The sequence below is a fragment of the Mus caroli genome, chromosome 1 (genome assembly GCF_900094665.2).
Source record: "Mus caroli chromosome 1, CAROLI_EIJ_v1.1, whole genome shotgun sequence".
In the NCBI taxonomy this organism is placed as follows: Eukaryota; Metazoa; Chordata; class Mammalia; order Rodentia; family Muridae; genus Mus; species Mus caroli.
In genome coordinates, this window is record NC_034570.1 from 110,707,837 (window position 1) to 110,730,958 (window position 23,122).

At 46.8% G+C, this 23,122-nt stretch overlaps 1 protein-coding gene and 1 pseudogene across 1 annotated transcript in view; both read left to right on the forward strand.

Moving 5' to 3' along the window:
- Positions 1-14,134, forward strand: part of Tfcp2l1 (transcription factor CP2 like 1) — a 54,714-nt gene extending 40,580 nt beyond the window's left edge. The window contains exons 11-15 of the mRNA XM_021159286.2: positions 702-792; positions 3,210-3,313; positions 3,925-4,067; positions 9,881-9,932; positions 11,237-14,134. Coding sequence (XP_021014945.1) covers positions 702-792; positions 3,210-3,313; positions 3,925-4,067; positions 9,881-9,932; positions 11,237-11,283 — 437 coding nt within the window. The 3' untranslated portion in view covers positions 11,284-14,134. The remainder of the gene's footprint in view (positions 1-701; positions 793-3,209; positions 3,314-3,924; positions 4,068-9,880; positions 9,933-11,236) is intronic.
- A 1,506-nt stretch (positions 14,135-15,640) lies between these two features.
- On the forward strand, positions 15,641-15,761 carry LOC115032466 (annotated as a pseudogene).
- Positions 15,762-23,122: the final 7,361 nt, after the last annotated feature.

The following is a 23,122-nucleotide window of genomic DNA, read 5'->3' on the forward strand; positions in this document are numbered from 1 at the left end:
GAGAGAGAGAGAGAGAGAGAGAGAGAGAGAGAGAGAGAGAGAGAGAAGGAAGAAGAAGAAGAAGAAGAAGAAGAAGAAGAAGAAGAAGAAGAAGAAGGAGGAGGAGGAGGAGGAAGAGGAGGAGGAGAGTCGAGCCCCTTGTAGAGGGGTTTTGGAGCACTAGAATCTGGGGGACTCGATCTTTAAAGATTTCACACTGGGGGCCTCCCTCTGCCCCTTCAAATGGGGTGGTAGGTCTGTCCATGGCTGTCTCTTGAGAGACTGATGTTTTGCCTCTTAGTTTGTTCTGGTTGGTTCCCAGGGTGTGTTTGTATTGTCAACTTTCAGTGATCTGTGTGCTTCTGCACAGACATACACATGTTGGTGGTGGCAGCATGCTGATAAAATCTGTGCAGATAGAACATTGCTGATGAAAAGGACGGGGTGGGGGAGGGGTGGGCAGTCAGGCGGGAGTAGACTTTATCTTCTCTAGCTCTTAGCTTCCGACATTGTGTGGCTGTGATCTGCTAGGATTGTTTATCTTCATGCCATTTCTCTCTGTGGAGGGTCTGGTGCCCACTGAGGGTGAGCACCCAATAGGCTGCCTGTGTATAGCAAGAAGTCACACCATAGCCTCTAACTGTGAGTCCTCTTTGTCCCCTAGCCCAGCTGTGGGATTGGCAGGTATTTGCTTGTAATGAGTGGTGCATGTCTCTGCTTAGGTGCTGACCTCCTGAAGATGTCCAGAGATGATTTGGTCCAGGTCTGTGGCCCTGCAGATGGGATTCGGCTCTTCAATGCCATCAAAGGCAGGTAGGTGCCAACCAAAGACTGTGGCCAGTAGGCTGCCTGTGTATAGCAGGAAGTCACACCATAGCCTCTTTAACTGTGAGTAGCCTGCTGGTGGGACTAGGTGATGGAAAGAATCCTTCTTTCAACATGGAGGTAAATACTGGAGGAGGTGCCAGGAGGGTGGGATGGTGAATGAGTGCCATGTGGAGACCACCTCAGTATCCGACTGCAGTAGCCCTTGCTTGAAATATCTTAGCATTAGTTATTTTTCTCATCACTATGACAAAATGCCCAAGTCAGATTATGAAAGAAAGCTCATTGGGCTTCATTCAAACCGAAGGTACAATGTCACACACATCCTGACATCTCAAGGGATGGACCAGACTGGGACTCCCTAGGGAATGAAGAAAAGACAGACACATGTACAGGAGAGCTGGGTTCAGAGAGAATGGGCTCTCTGATGGAGAAACCTCAGCATGCCAGGGGCTTGGTGTGTTTATTAGAGTTGTACAGGGAAGTGAGGTTATTGCGTGCAGCTGAACAAGGCTTAGTGCATACAGGTAAATAAGAAAGAGGGTTTACAGTATACAGCTGAACAAGGAGGCAGATTTAGCTAATCTCTGTAGGAACAGTCTTTAGGGCATAAATATCTCAGGTGGGTGGAGCCATGGTACACATTTTCAGAACCCACTATCATTAATCATGGACTCTGTCTTAGGGTTTCTATTCCTACACAAAACATCATGACCAAGAAGCAGTAGGGGAGGAAAGGGTTTATTTGACTTATACTTCCACATAGCTGTTCATCACCAAAGGAAGTCAGGACTGGAACTCAAGCAGGTCAGGATACAGGAGCTGATGCAGAGGCCATGGAGGAATGCTACTTACTGTCTTGCTTCCCCTGTCTTGCTCAGCTTTCTTCCTTATAGAACCCAAGACTACCAGCCCAGGGATGGCACCACCCACAAGGGTCCCTCCCACCATTGATCACTAATTGAGAAAATGTCTTACAGCTGGATCTCATGAAGGCATTTCCTCAAGGGAGGCTCCTTTCTCTGTGATAGCTCCAGCCTGTGGTCAAATTGAAATACAAAACCAGCCAGTATGGTACATACTCTGAGCCTCACTCCGGGGCAAGGCTTTGCCATTTCCCATAGGTTTGACACTAGGGCCCTTGACATAGCCAGGTCATATCCACCGCACACATGTCCCTCGGGGCTTCCTCCACTCTGCATACATAGTACGTCATTATGATAAGGAAGTCATGGCTGTAACAGTGGGAGGTGTCTGGTCTTGCTGTGTCTTTAAGTCAGCAAGCAGAAGGAATGCTGGGGATCTGGATTACCCCCTCCTCCATATGCAGTACAAACCCTAGTTCATGAGCTAGCACTGCCTGCATTTATGGTGGGCCTTTTCCCTCAGTGACCCCATCTAGAAACTCCCTTCCTCACAGAAGTTTGTCTCCTAGGTGATTCTAGATCATCAATTAATATTAACCATCACAACCTCCCTCTCCTCCATTGGGCCCAGAGCCTGTGGATCTTGGCCTTTAGTCACTAGCCCAGACTCTGGACACCTGCAGAGTCCAGGATGACAGCTCTGACTCCCCAGGGACTGGGCATGGCCTTGAAAACCACAGTGCAGTTTTCAGGGCTATGCTGTCTGATAGACTCTCCACCACCATGAAAATGAAATATTCTACAACAGTCAATCCAGAAATCTCTGGCCATGTGGGACCCTGTACTGAGGCACTGGAGGTAACATTACAGTCAGACTCAGTTTTGAAGTTTTGTACTTTTCAGTTTTTGTGATGCTGAGATTAGAACTCAGAGCCTTGTATCCCAAGCACATGCTTTGTCACTGAGCTGCTCCTGCGCCCCAAGGACACAGCACAGTCAGTCGTAGAGTGAGAGAACACAAAGCAGGATGAATCCCAGATTTGTCTCCTAGGAGCTGTGCAATGAGAAAGAAGCCATTGCCCCTCTGAACCTCAGTTTCCCTATATGTAGAATGGGGGAGATGAGCCTTGTGTGAAGAACTCTCTCTGTCCAGTTCTTTCTCTGTCTCTTTTCTCTCCCTTGATGGGAATGGAACCCAGGTCTGCACATATGATACACACATTATGCACATGTTCTACCACCAACCTATATCTCACACCACCTCTTGAAATCCAGATCTTGAGATTCGGTTCTACAGAAAAGCCTCAGATTGGCAGGTTGGGAAAAGTCATCTACCCCACCTCTTCTAGAGCATCCTCTGTGAAGCTATAAAGACCCATCAGGACTGGACTCTATCCCCGGAAGCCAGTCCATGAAAAGCATTCTGCATCCCTACCACTGCTTCTCCCCTAAATCCCTTTATACTGCAAGGTTACTCTAGAGTAACAGTCCATCATATTCACTAATTATTCTCTCTGTGTCTCTGTCTCTCTCTGCAAGGAATGTGAGGCCAAAGATGACCATCTATGTCTGTCAGGAGCTGGAGCAGAACCAGCTACCCCTGCCACAGAAGCAGGATGACAATGGGGATAACAGCCTGTGTGGTGAGTGGAATAGAACCTCAACCTGACTCCTGAGCCTGCTCAATTTCTGTTCTCATGTTTCAGTTACTTTTCTCATCGCTGTGACAAAATACCTGACACATGCGACAGCAACTTAGGAAGGAAGGTTTCTTACTACTCATAGTCTGGTGGTAGTTCATGGAGGGAGGACAGGCATGGCAGCAGGAGTTCCAGGCAGCTGCTCACCGAATCCAACATGAGGAAGCAGAGAGCAATGAATACTGGTGCAATTGTCTGTAAATACCTTTCTGCTACCAGCAGAAAGGTGACTTGGCGCTTCCCCCTCCCACCAGCTGCATACCAGGCACCACAGATGAATCAGGGCTCCTCAGGGTCCTCCTCTTTCCCTAGCTGGGTGCCTGTTTGGGCCCAGGAGTCAACATATGTGACGAAGAGAGAGGAAAACAGCTAACCTGTGTTTACCTGTCAGTATGCTTTACCAGTCTTCTTAGCTTGACAGGCATCCATGGCTTGGGGCATGAGAATCCTTACATGTAAGCTGTTGGCTTCTCAGGATGGGGTAGAAACACATTGCCAGGTTCTTGTTAATTTAATGGCCACTTAAAAGAAGGCACTTGCTCCTCTCCCTGCAGTATACCATGCTATCTTCCTGGAAGAGCTGACTACCCTGGAGCTGACTGAGAAGATTGCCAGCCTGTACAGCATCCCCCCACAGCATATCCACCGGGTCTATCGACAGGGTCCCGCCGGCATCCATGTGGTGGTAAGCAATGAGGTGAGCTGACCTGGCCCTCCGGAAGAGCCCCAGATACACTCAGGAGCATCCTCCACCGGATCAGGGGGTCTCTGTTTTCTATGCATGTTGCCTGCATGAAGCTGAAACCCTACTGGCTGCCTATGATATCAGCAAGGGGAAGTTCTTACCACTGCTGAGTCGATGTTGTATGCCTTTTCCTGGGAAAATAGGAACAAGTGTCTTCTTAGGGTGTCAACAAAAGTCTTAAGTAAGAATTTCAAACTGATTCATTTATTGGGCTTAGGAGCAAAGATGACCCCAAAACAGCTTTATTACCGAAAGTCTGTCCCCATAGCTACATAGATGGAGTTTCTCAGTTTACCTTCCAAACTAGTCACTTAAACTTGGAGGGAAGGTGTGCAGAATCAGCTAGAGTCCCATGTGAGGGGCCGAGAACCCTCCTCATGCTCTCTGCCCTCTATAAGGAACTAGCAACAAGCCCTACAATAACAGACATTTTAATACATTTATTTATTCATTTATTTAGTGGGGTGGTAAGGAGGTGAATGGGTACAAGGGGACTAATGCACATACAGAGATTAGAGGATAGATTGAAGGACTCAGTCCTGTCCTTCCTCCATGTGGGACTAAGGAGTCAGACTTGGGGCAAGCACCTTCACTCATCTCTGTGGCCCCACAGGCTCTATTGTGAGGGTCTCTTGTGAGTAATCCTAGCTGCTGTGACTAAGATGCTAATGGCTGTTATACTTAGAGGACAGCCTTCTTCAGTTGTCCTTGGCTGAGTGCTCTTGGGGCAACTGCAGTCTGAAGAATGGGCTACCCATCAAGTAGGAATCATGTCCTGAGAGTTCAGTAGTTAAAGATGGGCTGCTGTGGCCCATGGGAGACACTAGCAAGGCCTCCCTGAGTGATGAAGGTGTGTGCCACTGAGTTTGTGCTCAACACAATCTTGTGGAAGGTGGAAATAGTGGCTAGCAAATATCCAGAAAGTGACAGAGCCTTGCCAGAGCCTTGGTCCAGTCCTGTGAGGAGTGATGTGTTGAGCAGACTTGCCTGCTAAATTGAGCATCCCTTGCCCATGATGGAACAGATGATCCTAAGCTTGTCTGTCCTGGATCTTCCTTCCACTGACATTTCCAACTAACAGCAATGTGTGTTTGGTGTTGTATTGGTCAGTGTTCTTGCACTGTAAGGAATACCTGAGATCATGAACTTAAGAAGAAAGGTTCAGTCTGGGGAGAGGCTCACCTTGAAAGTATGAACACCTGAGTTCAGTGGCCTGAGCCCGTGTCAAAAGCTGGGCATAGTGGTAAACCACAGTACAACCCCAGTGATGGAGATATAGAAACTATCATGGTAGGAGAGCGGCTAAGCAAATTGTTCTCACTATGGCCAAGAAGCAAGGGAGTAGGTATGGGGTACTAAGGTCCCGGTATCCCCTTCACTACTAACCTTGGTGACCTAACTTTTTTGCTGGGCCCAACCTCTTAAAAGTTCCATATCTCAGTAGCACAGAGGCAGTCAGTACAGAGGCCTTTGAGAGACACTCCATATCCAAATCATAGTCACATGGCCACTATGTCCTGGCTGCTACTCCTACTTACATATATATGTATATAGTTCACATGTATCATGTATTAAGTAATATGTACATGATATTCATATATATATGTATATACATGTACATACACACACACACACACACACACACATCTAGCATCTGCTAGCATCCCATGTCATACATAGGAAACTGAGGCACAGAGATACTGAGTAGTTGCCCAAAGATGCTACAGCTGATATGGAGTGAAGTTAAGGTAGAAACCCAGATGAACCAATTGTTGGAGAGCTGAACCAGTAAGAGATCCAACCTCTTGAGAAATGGGAGCTATGGTTTTGTTTGTTTGTTTGTTGATTTTGTGATAATCTCGAGATGAGACCTGAAACTCCTTATGTAGTCCAGGCTGGCCTTGACCTTGCTACAATCCTCTGCTTGCCTCTGTCTCCTGAGCGCCAGGATTAGAGAAGTATGCAACAAGCCCAGCTCAATGAAGTTGTACTTCCTTGTTCTGTTCTGGTTTGTTTTGTGGCAGTGCTTCAGTGTAAAACCCAGACTGGCCCAGAATTCACTATGTAGACCAGGCTAGCCTTAATCATGTTATAGTCATCCTGTTACTGCCTTGTAAGCACTGGAACTATAGGCATGTACCACCAGGTCTAGCTTAAAGTAGCTACTATTTGCTCCTGTTTCACAGAAAATGATCCTGAGACCAGCAGTGCCTGCCTCTAGGGCTAAGAGAAGCTAGGAGGGTGAAAGGGCCCAAGTGGTAGACGACCACACTAATGAACTGGAAGGCATGTCACTTTGCACCTCAAGGAAGATCTGTAGCCCAGAATTTATTGTGTAGCCAAGGATAACCCTGACTTTCTGATCTGCCCTGCCCCCATTTTGGGATTACAGTGCTGGGATTACAGCCCTGCACTGTACCATACCTTCTCTATGCTGTGCTGGAGACAGACTCCAGAGCTTGGTACAGACTAACTAAGCAAGCCCTGGAGCCACATCCTCAGACCCTCAGCCATTTCTGTTTAAGAAGACAAAAACCATGACTGTTGCTTGCACCTTCCCAGGTCCCTGAGGAAGTCCCTCCCCCACTTGCCCTGTGCCCTCAACAGCAGGCAGTTAAGCAAGTGAAGCAGGGAACAGACCTCAAACGCCACCCTGGCTAAGTAGGCCATTCTCATTCCCCAAGTCTCCTTCCCACTCAACCCGAATCAATTTGGAAACCTTCAGCTCTGAATTACTCAGAGTGCTGGAGGCAGCCTGGCCAGCAAGGAGCCAGCCCCTGGGGTGCAAGGGCACTCAATTAAACAAGGGAGTTACTGATTAAGCCCTTGTGGGCCCTGCTTAGGGCTTTTCATGCCCAAGTGGCTGGGCGGCCAAGAGTCCGAACTGGAGCAGGCTGAGGTATAGAATAAATGTACTTCATGCACCATTAGGCCCTGCGGGGAGGGTCAGGGTCGACAGGTGGATGCATTTGTAAGATTTGAGGCAGTAGTCCAGAGCAGGCAATAAAATGTGGGTTCCTGGTTTTTTTTTTTTTCTTTTTAATAGAAAGGAGATTTGCTACTCTGTTGGTTTTGGCATGCATGTTTACATATATTTTTTAACTGCTTCTGAATGTATATTGTGAAATATAGCTTACACATGCAAAGATCCTGTAAAACTAATGTACATTTTGTTTTTAAAACTTATTTTACCTGTATGTGTGCCTGTATATGTGTGTGTGCATACAAAGTGTATGTGTGGAAATCATAGGACACTGTGTGTGAGTGGGTTTTGTGAATGAAATTTGGGCCTACAGGGCTCGCATGACAAGTGCTTTTGCTGGCTGAGCCACCTCACTGCCCTGACTTGCAATTTTAATAAGTATTTAAGGCCTTGCACCCAGGTCACTAGACTGTGATGGTTATAGGCCCCTTTGTAGTATCCTGTTTGGCCCTTGCTTGTCCATGTATATTTTACACTAATCATTTCCTCTTCCCTCCCTAGCGTGCTTAGGGGTGGGGCAGTACACATGTTTGTGTGCTTGTGGAGGCTATAGCATAGCCTTGACCGTTGTTCCTCATGTTCCTCGGGTACTACCCACCATGGCTTTTAACACAGGTCTCTTCCTGTCCTAGCGCTGACCATGTAGACTGTGATGGCTGGTCAGAGAGCCTCAGCAATCCTCTTGTCTGTCTCTACGTGCCCAGCAACTGGGGTTACAAGCCACAGTATCAGGCCTATTTTGTTTGTTTGTTTTTTAACCTGAGTTCTGAGGATCAAACTTGGCTCTTCATGCCTGCAAAGCGCATGTTTCCAACTTGCCATCTCCTCAGCCCAGTGTGGACTGGGCATGCGTTCTCTCCGTGTTCCTCTTTTCCCTCCACCATATGTTCTGATTCACAAATATGTGAGTATGTGCAGCTGAGGGTCACTGTACCTCTGAGTGGTTAGATCCCAGTTGACTCACACTCCTGCTACTGAGAATGCCAAAGATGCACGTGTGAAGGCGTTTGTCTAGGGCATATGAGCAGGAGAGCTTGAGGGGTGACCTCCATCCAGAACATGATGTTTTCTAGAGATTTATCACCTGCAGAGGTGCTAGTTCCCATTGTACACCCTGCTTACGTTGTTATCATCAGGATGCTCTATTTTACAGATGAGGCCGTGGAGCCAGAAACAGAAAGCTTTTCTGTGGTCAGTGTTTGCAAATCATAGTGAGAGCTTAGGAGACATGGCTATGAGTTGTCTTTCCTGATCATGTGGGAGTATTAACCCCTTTCTGTTTGGTCCCTGTAAAGCCACGGACACACACATCTATTAATTATGGTGGTTAGTTAATTCTTGTTCCCATAGCAGAAGACCTGCTGAGAAGCACAGGGAGGAAGGGTTATTGGGATCCATCAGTGTGAGGGAAGTATAGCAGCAGGAGCTGGGGAGGCCACTGGGCCATCAGGAAGCAGAGCGTCTAGCTATAAGTGCTCAAGACACACCCATTGACACCTGTCCTCTAGCAAAGCTCCATCTCATAAGGGCTCCACAACTTTGCCAATGGTACCACTGGCTCTGGCTCTGGTTCAAAGACATTGGTCCAGGGAGCACATTTGCATTGCATTCAGGCGCAATTGCTTTAGAAACAGGTTAGCTAAGTGAGGACATCACTATGGAAGCACCCTAGCTTATAGGCACTCAACCCCGGATGGCACAGTCACTGCGCATAGCATCAATGCACTCGAGGGGACTGCTGTGTGAGGGGACACTCTAAAATAGTAGCACAAAAGATAATGTGTCAAATGTGTAAATCAGCAGTGGAGTAATTTAGGGTCACTACCAAGTGTGTGTACTGAGGGTCATCTGTACCATACTGGCCACATAGTAGGGTGCTTACAACTTTACCACAGACATGAATAGGATGTGTTACCAGGATGACAGTGCCACTAAGCAATGAGAAAATTTCAGCTCCACCAATTGTATTTGTGTTTTGTTGTTGACCAAAATGGGATTGACTGTGCTTAAATTTGTTATTTGTTTCTGAGTCAAGGGTCTCATGATGTAATAACCCTAGCAGGTCTAGAATTAGCTCTATGGGCCAGGTTGGCCTTGGACTGACTCACAGAGATATGTCTGTCTCTGCTTCCGGCGTGTTAGGATTAAGAGTATATACTACCATGCCTGGTTTTGTGTTCAATTTTTTTAAATATATTTTTTGTTGTAGCATAAACTTTCCTTTAATGAGTCCAGTAAAGACCTAGATGACCCAACATATAATAAACAAATAGATGTTTTATCTTTTACATTTTTGGAGACAGAGTTTCTCTGTGTGACAGAGCATTGGCTGTCCTGGAACTCACTTTATATACCAGGCTGGTCTTGAACTCACAGAGATCCACCTGCCTACTTCCTGAGCAATGGGATTAAAGGCATGTGCCACCACTGCCTGCCTATTATCTTTCACTAACTTTTTTTTTTCCCCGAGACAGAGTTTCTCTGTGTAGCCCTGGCTGACCTGGAACTCACTCTGTAGACCAGGCTGGCCTTGAATACAGAAATCCACCTGCCTCTGCCTCCCAAATACTGGGATTAAAGGCGTGCGCCACCTGGCTCTTTCACTAACTTTTATTTTGTGCATGTGGGCATGTAGAGGTCAAAAGAGACCCTGAATGGTGTCCTTCTGGTGCCTCCTGTCTGCTCACACAGCAACCTCTTTATTGATGGGGCTGTCTCTCCAACCCCCCGTTAAACCTTTGTGATGTCATTGTGAAGAACATGTCTTGCCTTTGCCTTTCAGATGGTTCAGAATTTCCAAGATGAGTCTTGTTTTATCCTCAGCACATTAAAAGGTAAGCCTCTCTCTGCCTTCCTGATGATTGAAGAGTGTTTCTGTGTCCCTTGGTGTCATAGGTGATGGGTGGCAGGTGGGATCTGCCAGTCTAGGGTCCTCCAGAAGATGCTGAACTTAGAGCAGCCTTTGAGAGCAAGGAAAACCAAGTCTTCTCATACCTAGTCCTAGCCAAACCAGAATGGACATCTCCAGGGGCATGGTGGCACACACCTTTAATCCCAGCTCTTGGGAGGCAGAGGCAGGCGGATTTCTGAGTTCTACAAAGTGAGTTCCAGGACAGCCAGAGCTATACAGAGAAACCCTGTCTCGAAAAACCAAAAAAAAAAAAAAAAAAAAAAGAAAAAAAGATCAGGAGACTGGGTTCACTGAGACCACCTCCCACCCTGTTCTGGGGTCCTAGGCTGTGTGTGTTAGCTTTTTGTTACTGTGACAATGTGTGAGGTTGGTTATTTGGGCTCAGTTTGGGAGGTTTCAGCCATGGCCAGTTAGCCCTGTTGTATTTGGCCCTGTGGCAAGGCAGCACATGAAAGTGTGAGTGTGGTGAGCTGCTCTGTTCCCTTCAAGACAGCTGGAAAGTGAAGGGAGAGGAGGGCTAAGGCTCAGTGTTCCCTCCAAGGGCTGATGTCATTTTCTCCCACTTGGCTCCACCCCTTAAAGCTCCCATCATCATTCGCTAGCATAAGCTGGTGACTAAACCTTTCACAACATGGGCCTTAAGATCCTAATTAGCACAAACAATTGCAGAAAGCCATAGTTTGCCTAAAGCCTCCTCCTTGAGCCTAGGGCTGTCTATGGTGAAAAGGCTCTTTGTCCAAACCACAGTGCCTGGGAAGATCATTCAGTCAATATAGTGCTTGCCATGCAAGCAGGAAGCCTCTAGCTCAGTCTCCAGAACCCATGTTTTGTTATTGTTGTTTGGTTTTGTTTTAAAGCTGGGCATTGGTGGTGTGTGCTTGTGATCCATCCTAGCCTGGTGAGACAGGCTCACTGGTCAGCCAGCCTAGCTTACTTGGTGAGCTCTGGACCGATGAGAGACTGTCTCAAAACACAGGGTGGATAAACTCCTAAGGGATGATACCTTTTGACCTCTGCACAAGTATATGCACACACACACACAGTAATTGTGTAAACAGATGCCAAAACCTGTGTAGAAATTCCTGCTTCTGTAAACAGACTCTTCCTTATGAAGTCATTTGAGTGATTTTTGCCTCTGTCTTAACACATGCCTTTTGGGACACCCAAGTCACACTGTACCAACTCTGTACCTGTGACACATGCCCATGCTCAATGTTTCTCTTGCAGCAGAAAGCAATGACGGCTACCACATCATCCTGAAGTGTGGACTCTGAGCAGCAGCGCCTGCACCTGTCCCCTGCCCCATGGATCCCTGGCTGTAGAAGGTGCACCACTGTCAGCTGCTGTCTCACCTGACAAGCTCAGACTAGGAGGGACTCTACCCAGACCAGGAAAGCTACAGACAATCATGGACACAAAGTCTGGTGTACAGAAGAAAGCCAGCGGTTCCCTTTCCTCTTGGCTTTTAGGTTTTTAAGTTTCTTGTTCTGTTTCCTGGGCAGATAGTGGGGATGTGCATCTCTTAAACTCTGAGCCCTGCAGTTGGAGGGTCCTTTGATGTATTGGTCCTTCCTGTCTCCTCTCTTATGTCACCCTGATCCTGCTTCTTCTTGAGTCACTGGCTTCATGGCTAGCTCTGCCAACCTCACAAGGACACCACACACAGTTCTCCTCCTAATACTGACTTCCTTTCTCAGGACCCTGGTAGCCATGTCTCTCCTGTTCTTGGATGACTTTATAAGACTGGAGCTATTTATTTTGTGCCTTCCATTTCTTTCTCAGTCGCCTTGTCTCTAAGGATCTGCTACATTCAAGCCCAGAGTCTCTGCATTGACATGGTAGATGGCACAGTGTACCTATGTGACCTCTCACAGCCATTGTGTATTAGTTCCTTTTCTGTTGCTGTGATAAGATTCTCTGAAAAAGGCAACTTGATGAAGAAAGGGCTTGTTTTGGCTTAGATTATGGTGGATATTATGGTGAGGAAGGCGCTGAACAGAAAGCTAGCTGATCTCATTTTCATACACGTAGGAAGCACAGAGAGAGAGAGCAAGAGCAGGAAATGGTACAAGCCTTCAAGGACCACCAACCCCAGTGACATACTTCCTCCAGCAAGACTGCATCCTCTAAAAGCCCCATAACCTCAGCAGACTACATCACCAACTGGGACCAGGTGTTCAAATACATAAGCCCATGGGATACATTTCTCATTCAAGCCACTCATTTTGCCCATGTGACCTCCCTCAGTTTCTAGTTAGAGATGCTATGGACTAGGAGATGACATGTGACTTCCTCACCAGGGGAGAGAGGTGAGGACAGAATGATTCCTTGTGGACCACTACTGTGTAGTCTCATTTCTGTTGAGTAAAGAGTACTAAGAGGTGAAGATTCTGTTATCCAGTGGCCTTGACCATCCGTTCTAGACATTGGGTTGGGGTATGTCTCGGATCCCTCCCTGGCAAGTATGAGGCCCTGGGCACCATCCCAGTACTACAGCAGGAGGTGCTTACTGAATTCTCTTTTTCAGACAACCTCAGCTAACCACTGCTGTTTGCCAAGTGGCCCGGGGGTAGTATGGTGTTTTTTTCATTGCTCATTTAAGATTCTATGTTTTCCTAACTGTAGGTATATAGATAGGGTGCTTTGTCTTTGTTGGCATGGTTGAATTGTTCACTTTTTTTTGTTTTGTTTTGTTTTGTTTTTTTTCGAGACAGGGTTTCTCCGTATAGCCCTGGCTGTCCTGGAACTCACTCTGTAGACCAAGCTGGCCTCGAAATCCACCTGCCTTGGTCTCCCAAGTGCTGGCATTAAAGGAATGTGCCACCACTGCCTGGCTTGTTCACTTTTCTTAACCCTGGGGGAATTTGAGGATCAGTAGCTATGGTAGACTTAATTCATCGTTATTACGCCTACCCAATGCTTCAACCACTCTTTTCTAATCCTCGAGCCATAGTGAGTTACTTCTAAGCTCAAAGATTTGCCAAAGGTTTTGGCAAATATTATTTTACAGGCAGAAAAACTACTCTCACAGGAAAGATGAGCTCTCAGTTCCTTGTCTTTTGAGACATGTGGGTGGGGTTGACAGCTTTATTGAGATGTTGGTGCTGTGAATATATTGGCACAGGCTTTCTGTGGACAGGGTTTCATTTTGGGAATGTGCCTGGTAGAATGGACAGCTCATAAGGTAACTTTTCACCGGTTTGAGGAACTGCCCAGTGTTTCCCACGCAGCTACACCTGTTTGTATTACCACCAGCAATGGAGGATGGCTCTAGTTTCTCCACCTCCTCATCAACATTTGCTGTGATTTCTCATTCTTGCCCGCCTGTCCTCTCTCCCTCCCTCCTCTTCTTCCGTGTAGTCCAGCCTGGCCTCAAAGTCACTAAGTAGAAGAGGATAATTGAACGTCTGATCCTCCTGACTCTGCTTCCTAAATGCTAACAACATAGAAAAGTACCTCCACACCTAATGTATGCGGTGCTGGGACAGAACCCAGGGCTTTGTGCTTGCTAGGCAAGAGCTCTCTCTACCAGCTGAGCCACCTCCCTAGTGGTGACCTGTCTTTTATTACAATATCCTGCTGGTGTCATGCATGTCTCTGGCTAATGATGTTCAATGTCTCTTCACATTGATTGGCCATTTGTATATCTTTGGGAAAATGTCTGGTTATGTCTTGCCTGTTTTTAAATTGGGCTCTCTTCATTGAATTGTACGAGTTGTTGATGAAAATCCTTCATCAGTTTTTCTCCATTCTGCTCCATTCTGTAGGCTGTCTTCACCCTCTTAATGGTTGATGCTCCTTGGGGTGTACATGTTTCTAAATTGGTTGTGCTTATTAGTATGAACCAGCACTCCCAGTACTCAGCTGAGGCTCCCGAGGCCAGCCCAACCTACATAGTAAGACCCAGTCTCAGAAACAATTGTCATCATTATTTTAATGTGTGTCATGCCTGAGTTACCTTCTGCTGTTTGTAGTTTTGATGTGGATACTAAGAAACCATGACCTAATGCAAACTCAGGAAAATCTGTGTTTTCTCCTTAGAATTAAAAAAGCTGTTTATTTTTATTTTATGTGCATTGGTATTTTGCACATTGGTATAGTATGTGTGTTTGTGTGTATGTGTGTGTGTGTATATATAGATGTATATACACACATACACATAGATCCTTGTAAGAGTGTTAGATCTTCTGGAACTGGAGTTGCAAGCAGGTGTGAGCTGCCATGTGGGTGCTGGGAATTGAAGCTTGGTCCTTTGGAAGAGAAGCCAATGCTCCTAACCACTGAACCATCTCTCCTGGTCCCTCTTAGGAACATGATTAAAGTTTAGTTGTTCCAATGAGTTCTGCTCCAATCTGAGTTAGTTTTACATATATCATATGTAGTGGGAGAGTCTAGTTTCATCCTTTTACATGTGAGCATCTACTTATTTTACCCCTAATTACTGAAAGGACTGGAGCTTCTGTAGTCTGGAGACCTCTGATTCCTGGATCTCTGTGAGCACGGTGGGACCATTGCTGATCTCTTGTTCCTTTTACCTTCTTGGTCTGCATTTGGGTCTACTGCTCTTATGGTCACCTCCCTCCTCTCCTCTTGTGTTCTCTCTCCTCCTGTCAGCAGGACTGGGTGGTACCCCTCTGTTCTGTCATTTTTCCTGGCACTAACACTTCCTAGTTCTAGAGGAAGGTAATGACCAAATGTTTCCCAAACGTTTCCATGCTTGGATAGAGAGGCAACCGAGTCACTTAGAATAATATGCTCAAGGCGAGACACTGGGAGAAACAGGACTAATTGGGCCTCTGACTTTCAGCCCATCGGGCTATCTGTGGCCCCTGTTCCCAAGTGATAGCTCTACATGGGCTAAAGGAAGAGAGACTAAACTGATACCTTTTTTTTTTTCTCATACCAAAGTGGGTCTAAACTGGAGAGCCAAAGATGGCACACTGTAAAAAGAGCAGATGGCATGGGACCTTCCAAGTCTTGTCTTGGGGTCTGTATTAGTTATTTTTCTCATTGTTGTGAAAAACATCTGACCAAGGATGTGACCAAGGAGTGAGGGTTTCTTTCTGGCTCACAGTTTGAAGGTCCAGTTTGTCCTGGCTGAGAAGTCTTGGCAGCCAGAGCATGGGACAGATGGAAGCAGAGGCAAATGAATACAATGTTTATCTTACCATCTCTTTTTTTCTTAGTCAGGGTTTCTATTCCTATACAAAACATCATGACCAAGAAGCAACTTGGGGAAGAAAGGGTGTATTTAGCTTACACTTGCACATTGCTGTTCATCACCAAAGGAAGTCAGGACAGGAACTCAAACAGGTCAGGAAGCAGGAGCTGATGCAGAGGCCGTGGAGGGATGTTATTTACTGGCTTGTTTCCTTATAGAACACAGGACTACCAGCCCAGGGATGGTACCACCCACAATGGGCCCTCCCGCCCTTGATCACTAATTGAGAAAATGCTGGATCCATGAGGAGGCATTTCCTCAAGGGAGGCTCCTTTCCCTGTGATAACTACAGCTTGTGTCAAGCTGACACACAAAACTGCTACTACACCTTTTTACTCTGCAAAACTTCAGCCATGAAATGCTAGGGTAGGTTTTCCCACCTCAGATAACTAATCTAGAAGACTCCTCATACACTTGCTTGGCAGGGGAGAGACCATGATCAAAGAGATGGTCTTTCCTGGGTAATGTTTATTATTTGGATGTGCTTGACTGAGTAATTTTTGGTAGTGGGGGAATGTATTCTTGCTCCTGATGAGTGAATTAAAGGAATAGAAAAGAAACTCACTGGCAGACATAGTCAGAGGTTTGTTTCCATGGTGATACTAAGTCCCATCACGTTGACAATCAAGATTAGCCATTGTGGGGGTCTAGAAAAAGGTCAGACATTGCCCTAGTGACCTCTTACCCAGTCTGCCTGGAGCCCCTTGAGAGCTATTAACCAGGAAAAGGCTAGAGCCCATAAGCACGTTACCAGTTCCTAAGTCCAGTGTTGCTTCAGGGGCTGGCCCAAGTAGCTGGAGTTCTGAAAATTATTAACACATCAGTGGAAGAAATAGAAAGACTCTTTAGCTGTTGTCAGTGGAAAGTTGAGGTTGTTGGGGGCAAGGAGAATTGAATATGGTCACTGCCTTAGGTACACTGGAGGGACAGGACCAAAAGTCAAGGGTCCCAGGCTCCCTTTAATACAAGGTGAACAGTAGAACCCATTAGTAGAGTGTTTGTCCCTGTGTTTGAATGACAGAACTGCCCCCTAAAACAAGAAGCATTGACCTGGAGACCTGAGAACCTGGGAACTAGTCAGTAGGTGAATCTGAGCTGCGGGAAAACTTTACCATTGTTTCCCATTCATCAAAGTCATGTGGTGGACAGGTGACCTTTGCTTGTCCTCAGTATTCAGTGCCACCAGTGCTGCTGCAGCTGCAGGTAAACCCGAGTGGATGAATGTCTGCTCACCAAGTCCCAGGCTTTCCCTGACTGCAGCTAGGTGAGTGTAGGTGTGTAGGTGTGAGTGATGTGCTGCTATCTGCTGTCATCCGAGCCAGTCTACTTGGCCAGTGTAGAGTGTTCTTTTCTCTTCCCTCTTCCAATCTCTTTGTCCTTTGAAGATAGGACTACTGGGCCCATAGAGCAGTGAGACTCTGGGAAGTACCCAGACTCCTTTCCCAAGGCCAGCTCTCCTTAGCTGCTTCTCAGCCTCACTAGGAGTCTCTGACCCCTGCAGGCACTGCTGTAAAGGGTCTCTAGCCTGGGCCATCAGGCTGTTCTAAGGACTGGAGTGAAGAGGTCTGTGTTCCCTTCCTTCCAAAGAGTGCCCTCCCTTTATATTTGTAAACAGGAACTAAACTCAGTGCTGTCCACTGGTTTTGCCATCATTTAGTTACTAGAGAGCATTATCTTCAAACCTAGTTCAGGGAATGATAGCCTTGCCATCAAAAATTACACTAAATTACTGTATTTTGGATTGCTTGTGTTAAATTATGCAGGACTGTGGTGTGGCTCAATGGCAGAGCGCTTGCCAACTGTGAGCAAGGTTCTGAGTTCTATCCCTAGTACCATAAAACCAATAACATTGTGGAGAGCTGGGTATGGTGGCAAAGCTGTAATCCCAGTACTCAGGGCAATGCTGTGGCCAGGGAGTAAATGTAGGGTGACTGAGTCTGAGGCTAGTCTGGACTATTAAAAAATTGTTTTCTCTTGTGCCAACATACTTAATTTTACCTCTTTGTCCTTAAATACTGATATATTTACTCCCCAACTCCTTTTTTTTACATTTTAATGTATTGTCTTATTTGTCAGTGGTAGGGAACAAACGCAGAATCCAGGGCCTCACACATGTGAGGCAGGTGTTCTACCACTGAGCTAGCCCCTAACCTCAGTAGCCTTCTCTCTCCTTAGGATTACTTAGGGCACTCTCAAGCATTAAGGGCTGTCTTAACAATGCATTTTGCATAAACTTAGGAGAAGTAGAAGGTGCATTCAGAGAAGTCTGGAGAGTTCCTTGCCTTCTGTGTATCTCACTTCTGGAAAGTTCTGCTCCTCACTTGGCTCCCAGGGACTATGCTCAGCCTTTGCATGAGAGAGAGTACAGAGGTCTCTTCCTCAAATGCTCCTGTTACCTGGAACCCTGCTCGGCCTTTGTCCTGGTCCTCTGGTCAGGGTTTGATAGAAGAAAGGACTTTTGTGCTGTATTTATGGGTTGCGGAGCTGTAGGGGGTAGCAGTGGCCTGAGTCGCCTACTAGAACCTGCCCTGGAAAGGACAGACTGATTTCAGCAGGTGTCTTGAAGACTAAACCCCTGTTAGCTTAGCATCCCTGGAGCCTACAGACCCCTCCCCATATATGCTAGACCCTTCCCGTGCGGTTGTGATTTCTAGGCAGCTTCCTGTCTTCCCTAGACCCAGATTTCTACAGTACTTGTGGGGCAGAGTGTGGTGTTCCCTAGGGATGTTCATCTTTTATGGCTTGTCTATCTGTAGACCTCCCCCCTCCATGTCTTCTGCATCCCCTTGAATCCTTCAGCCACTCCAAACCTGCCTATCCTATATTCCTCATTGACCTGCTTCTCATTGAGTTTTTATCTCAAGCCCTCTGCCCAGATTTCTAGCTGGGGAAACCATTGAAAAATGAGAGACAGACTGGGTCCTTAAACTACAGGAAGTTACACATTCTGTTTTCCCCAGAATTCTATACCTGACTGCATGGAATGGATCACATTCAAAACATGGATATGCTACAAACAAAATTACCCTTGGGTCATGTGTACAGCATATGCGGAAACACAAGTGGATCTTGTGTTTCGATGTAAATCCCATCCCCAAGATAACTGTATTACATTTGTATGTATTGGTAGTTCAAGATCTCAACCCGCCCAGGTAGAGGCTTGTTTATCTAGGATATGCAACCTTCCGTGGACTGAGCCAGGTCCTACGAAGGCCACATCTGTGAAGTACATGGACAAGCTTCTTCCCACATGGCTGCCCTGAGGCTTTGTCACTGGGCTGACGGAACAGCGGGAGAGAGCTTTGTGGGGCTAGTATTAGAGACAAGCAAAGGGGGACCGTTTCAAGCACTGACCTATCTCTTCCTGCTGGGTAAAGTCTTGGTTACTTACCATGTTCTTTCATGCTTTGAAGTGATTCTTTCTTGAGGTTTTCTCATCTACCCTCTTCTTCCTCCAGGTGGGGTGATTCTTTTCTAAAGGTGGTAGGGTTTTTTAGGTGTGGTAGTCCAGACTGGTCAAATGTGTGGAAAGGGGGTCATGGAAACCCATGTTGTCATAATGCCATGTTGTTTTTGTACCTGAAATAAAGCATATTTTGCACTTGTAAATGAGAAATCTGTATGTGGGCTCTGTGCTGGGTCAGAATGCAAATAAAACCATTTGTACTAAACCCATGTGGCTGGAACCTCAACTCGCTTTGTTTATTGAACTGTAGCAAATGAATTTACTACTGTAGAGTATTGGGAGACACAGCTCAGTGGCATTAGGAACACACACACGCTGCCCCTATGCTCCATCTGTGGTGTTCTTTCCATCTTGCAGAACTGAAACCCTGCTGCCTTATTGAACATGGCTCTGCAGTCCCTTCCCCCAGCCCTTTGCAGCTACCACCTACTTTGTGTCAATCTGAAAATGAGGGGCTTCACTTAAGTGACATTCAGTATCTGTCTGTTGTAGGAGATTAGGTTACAGTATGTGTTAGGATCTCCTCTGGTTTAAAGCTTAGGGATACTCTCAGCTGGGTGGCTGGGCCATGCATGTGTTCACTCTCATTGATCACAGACCTCCCCCCCCCACCCCCCATCTGTGACCATCAGCTCTGCAGATGGGCTCTGCAGATTCCAAAGGCCCTAGTTTTGATTCCTATAATTTCAGCAGTGAGGAGTAGAGGCAGGAGGGTGAGAAGTTCAAGGTCATCCCTGGCTATATACCAAGACTGAGGCCAGGCTTCCTTAAATGATACACTGTCTCAAAAACCAAAAAGTGACACCTTGGGTCCCTGCAGAGTCACCTCTTTGGACCCTACAGACCTCTGATGTCCAAGGTTTGACCTCAGCACCCCACTCCCCTGGTACCTCCTGGACCTGGACCTATACTGACCTTGCTGATGGCCCCTGTTGGTGACTGGGAAGGCCTGTGATGTCCTGCTACCCTGTGTCCCTGACACAGGGATCTTTTCCCTCCCAGAGAAGTGTGGAACTTGCAGACCTAGGTTAGAAAGGTCTAGCTTAGACACCATGACATGTCTTCCTGTCTTATTAAATCTTACGTCTGCTATTTTATTATAATTATAAATTTCTGCTTCAGATTGTCTGATGAAGATGTATTTTTAGCTCTGGCACTTTCCCCCTGGGGTTCCCAATCTGACTATGGTTATTCTCTAGAAAACCTCTCTTCCTAGGGCTTACGACATAGATCAGCAATAGAGTACTTGCCTTTTGAGCATCAGAACCTGAACGTTAAATTTAAAAATTTTTAAATACATGTTTTTTAAAAGCCAGCCCTGAGGAAGTAGAGACAGGCAGGTACCTAGAGTACTGGCTAGTTCAATTAGTGAACTCCGGATTTGGTGAGGGATCCTGTTTAAGTTAGGCAAGCTGAGCATGGGGGGCATATGCCTTTAACCTCAGCACTTGAGATAGAAAGCCAGAGAGGCAGGAGGATCTCTGTGAGTCTGAGGCCAGGCTGGTCTACATACCTAGTGAGTTCCAGGACAGCCAGGGCTACACAGAACTCTGTCCCAAACAACAACAAATTAGGCAAATAATGATAGAGTAGGACCCTCAGCATTGACCTCTGACCTTTACAAATACACACACACACACACACACACACTACTGTACACATGAACATGTACAAATGCCCACGCATATGCATATGCATGTGTGAGAATGGACTGGGGAAGAAAGAAAACAAGAAAAATGCCAGTGTTGCCCACACCGGTTCTGCCTGGCTGTATTCTGAGTCCAGTACCAAGGTCTCTAGCACCCCTATTGAGGCTCAGCCCTTCTTTATAAAAGGAGGCCAGGTGGTAGAGTACTTGCTTAGCCTACTGGAAGTCATCCTCAGCATAAGCAGGGCATGGTGATACATTCCTATGATCCCAGAATTTGGACGGTAAAGGCAAGAGAATCAGGCATTAGTGTTCATTGTTGGCTACATGGAGATTTCAAGGCCAACCTGGGTTACCTGAGACTCTGTTTAAAGCAACAAAAAAGCCAAGGCAACTCTTCTTGAGGAGCCCATACCTGGTGCTTCAGGGCAGCAGGGGTGGGGTGCTTAGGGGTGGTGAGAAGAAAGTTGATCTTTAGGACCTATTTGTTTATAATTCATTCATGTTCTTTTCCAACCAGTTGTCCTCTTGAGCCCACAGTGTGCAGTACCAGGCACTACAATGCCGACAGGAATAGAGAGAGGGTGACTGTCTTCTACTTCTTGCAGGATCTTTCCAAGGCCCCTACTTGTGTGGCTAACTCAAGCATATGCTGTCAACTTTAAGAAAAAAAGTGCATTGTTTGTGGAAAGACAGAGTGAGCCTGAACCTTCCAAAGCCCCAAGGGCCATGTTTGTATACCAAACAGTGACGGGCAGTGTGGGGCCGCCATGGCTGGGCACACAGAGGCCCACTGTCAGGCAGGGCTGAAGGTCGAAGCTCCTGCGTGACACAGCTGTGGCACTGGCCTGCTGGCCTCCAGGGGCATGCCATAGGAAGCAGGAAATTGTGTAGACTTATCCTCCCAACCCCTCGTTTAGGAGAGAGCAGCTCAGGGCTACTCTGGAAGGCAGAGTGTTGTGTGCTCTGAGGCCCCCAGAAAAACCTCAGGACTGTGTGAGGACTCGGAGCTAGTTTAATCTCTGTGGTTCCTGCTGCTGCTGGGGAAGCTGAGGCCCACTGAAAGGAAGCAAAGAAGTCAGGTGCCCACACCATAAGCTGTGTAGGCTGAGCCACCTTCTCTTTGTAGCTCAGGCTAACCTCGAACACTATTTGATCTTGAACCTGTGCTCCCAACTCCACCCCGAGGGCATACTATGCTCAGTTTGTGGTACTAGGGGTGGGGTGGGGGTGTGCATGCTTAAATCATTTTCTCTACACCACATACAATGCACCAATGAGTGCTGCATTGCTCTGGCCACCAGTGGGGTGTCCAACAAATCATCACCATGTGGCAGATAGAGATGTGAAGACGCTCATCAAGATTATCCTGAAGCCAGTTAGAAAAGCACCAGAAGCCCTTCTCAGCTGAGCTGGGCTTCATACACCAGTAAGTGGGAGGAAAGCCCGCCATACTCAAATATGGACCAGGTGCATGCTATGTAAATCAGCTATAAAAAGGTCCTGAGTCTCCTGCACACAGCTTTTCTTCAGCTACCCTTATTGGCTGTTTGTTTGATGTGTGAGGATGTGCACACATGTGCTACATTACATGTGTGGAAGTCAGAGGGAAATTCATGGCAGCAGTTCTTGCCTTCCAGCATTTTGGTTCTGGGAATCGAACTCAGGACTTCAAGTTTGGACAAAAGTGGCTTTATCTGGGGAGCTATGTTGGAGCTAAGTTTTAAAAAAAACTTGCTTTAAATTATTATTTTTAGTAGCAACAGTAATCTTACTATTATTATTGTTGTGTATGAAAGATATGGATGTGTGGTCCTATGTCTATGATGAGGCCAGAGGAGGTTGTCATTGGCTGTCCTCTGTCACTCTCTACACACAGCAGAAGGCCCACAAAGTGGATACCAAGGAGTCAATGGTGACACCAGGTATATGGACACGGTCCTACTATCCCAAAGTCACAAGGCTGGCTTTCTCTGGAAGGGAGAGGCCATGGTGCCTGGTGGGAACACAAAGGTGTCTATTTATGGACTGTGGCTTTGTGCAAAGTCACCGAGCTGTGCTGTTTTGTACTTTTCTGCGTGTGAATTCCATTGCACAATGAGGAGCTGACAGGAGAGGAGGGGACTGCGATAAACTAAATGTGCCATTCAGCTGAAGGACCTGCCCTCGGGGTGTGTCCAGCTGGAGAGCAGTTCCCGAGAGCTAGAGTAGTTCTGGCTTCCCTTGCATCAGCTTCCTGGTACAGGCGTGAACGGGATGCTAGGTACCCTCCCTCTGGGCCTCACCCACCTTTGCCATACTTCCAGGCCAAGGGGGTGTAGTTTCTCTACTGTCCTTATTTAAGGGGACTAAGAATTCTAGCAGCTGGGGCCTCACCTGGGTGTGGAAAGAGATGGCCTTTTAAGGTCTTATCACATTCCATTCATTTTTCCCCCCACTCTCTCTCTCTCCCTTTCCCCCTCCCCCTCTGTCTGTGTGTATGTGTGTGTGTGTGTGTGTGTGTGTGTGTGTGAGCGCGCGCGTGCATATGACTTCCTCACTTGAGGCCACCTGTGCGTCTCTGTTTTTAGACACACCCAAGTTTGATGTCTCCCTCTCTCTGGCTTTCCAAGTTCAGTGGAACCCTTACTTGGCTCACTCCTGACCTCCTGACCTGGCAGGCCCAGACACCATCCTTTGCTTTCACGACCCCATAAGGAATCCCTGGATTACATATTTCCACCCCCCACTGGTTACCTGATCCCAGGGTCTCTTGCATCTGCTTAGAGTCTGGACTTT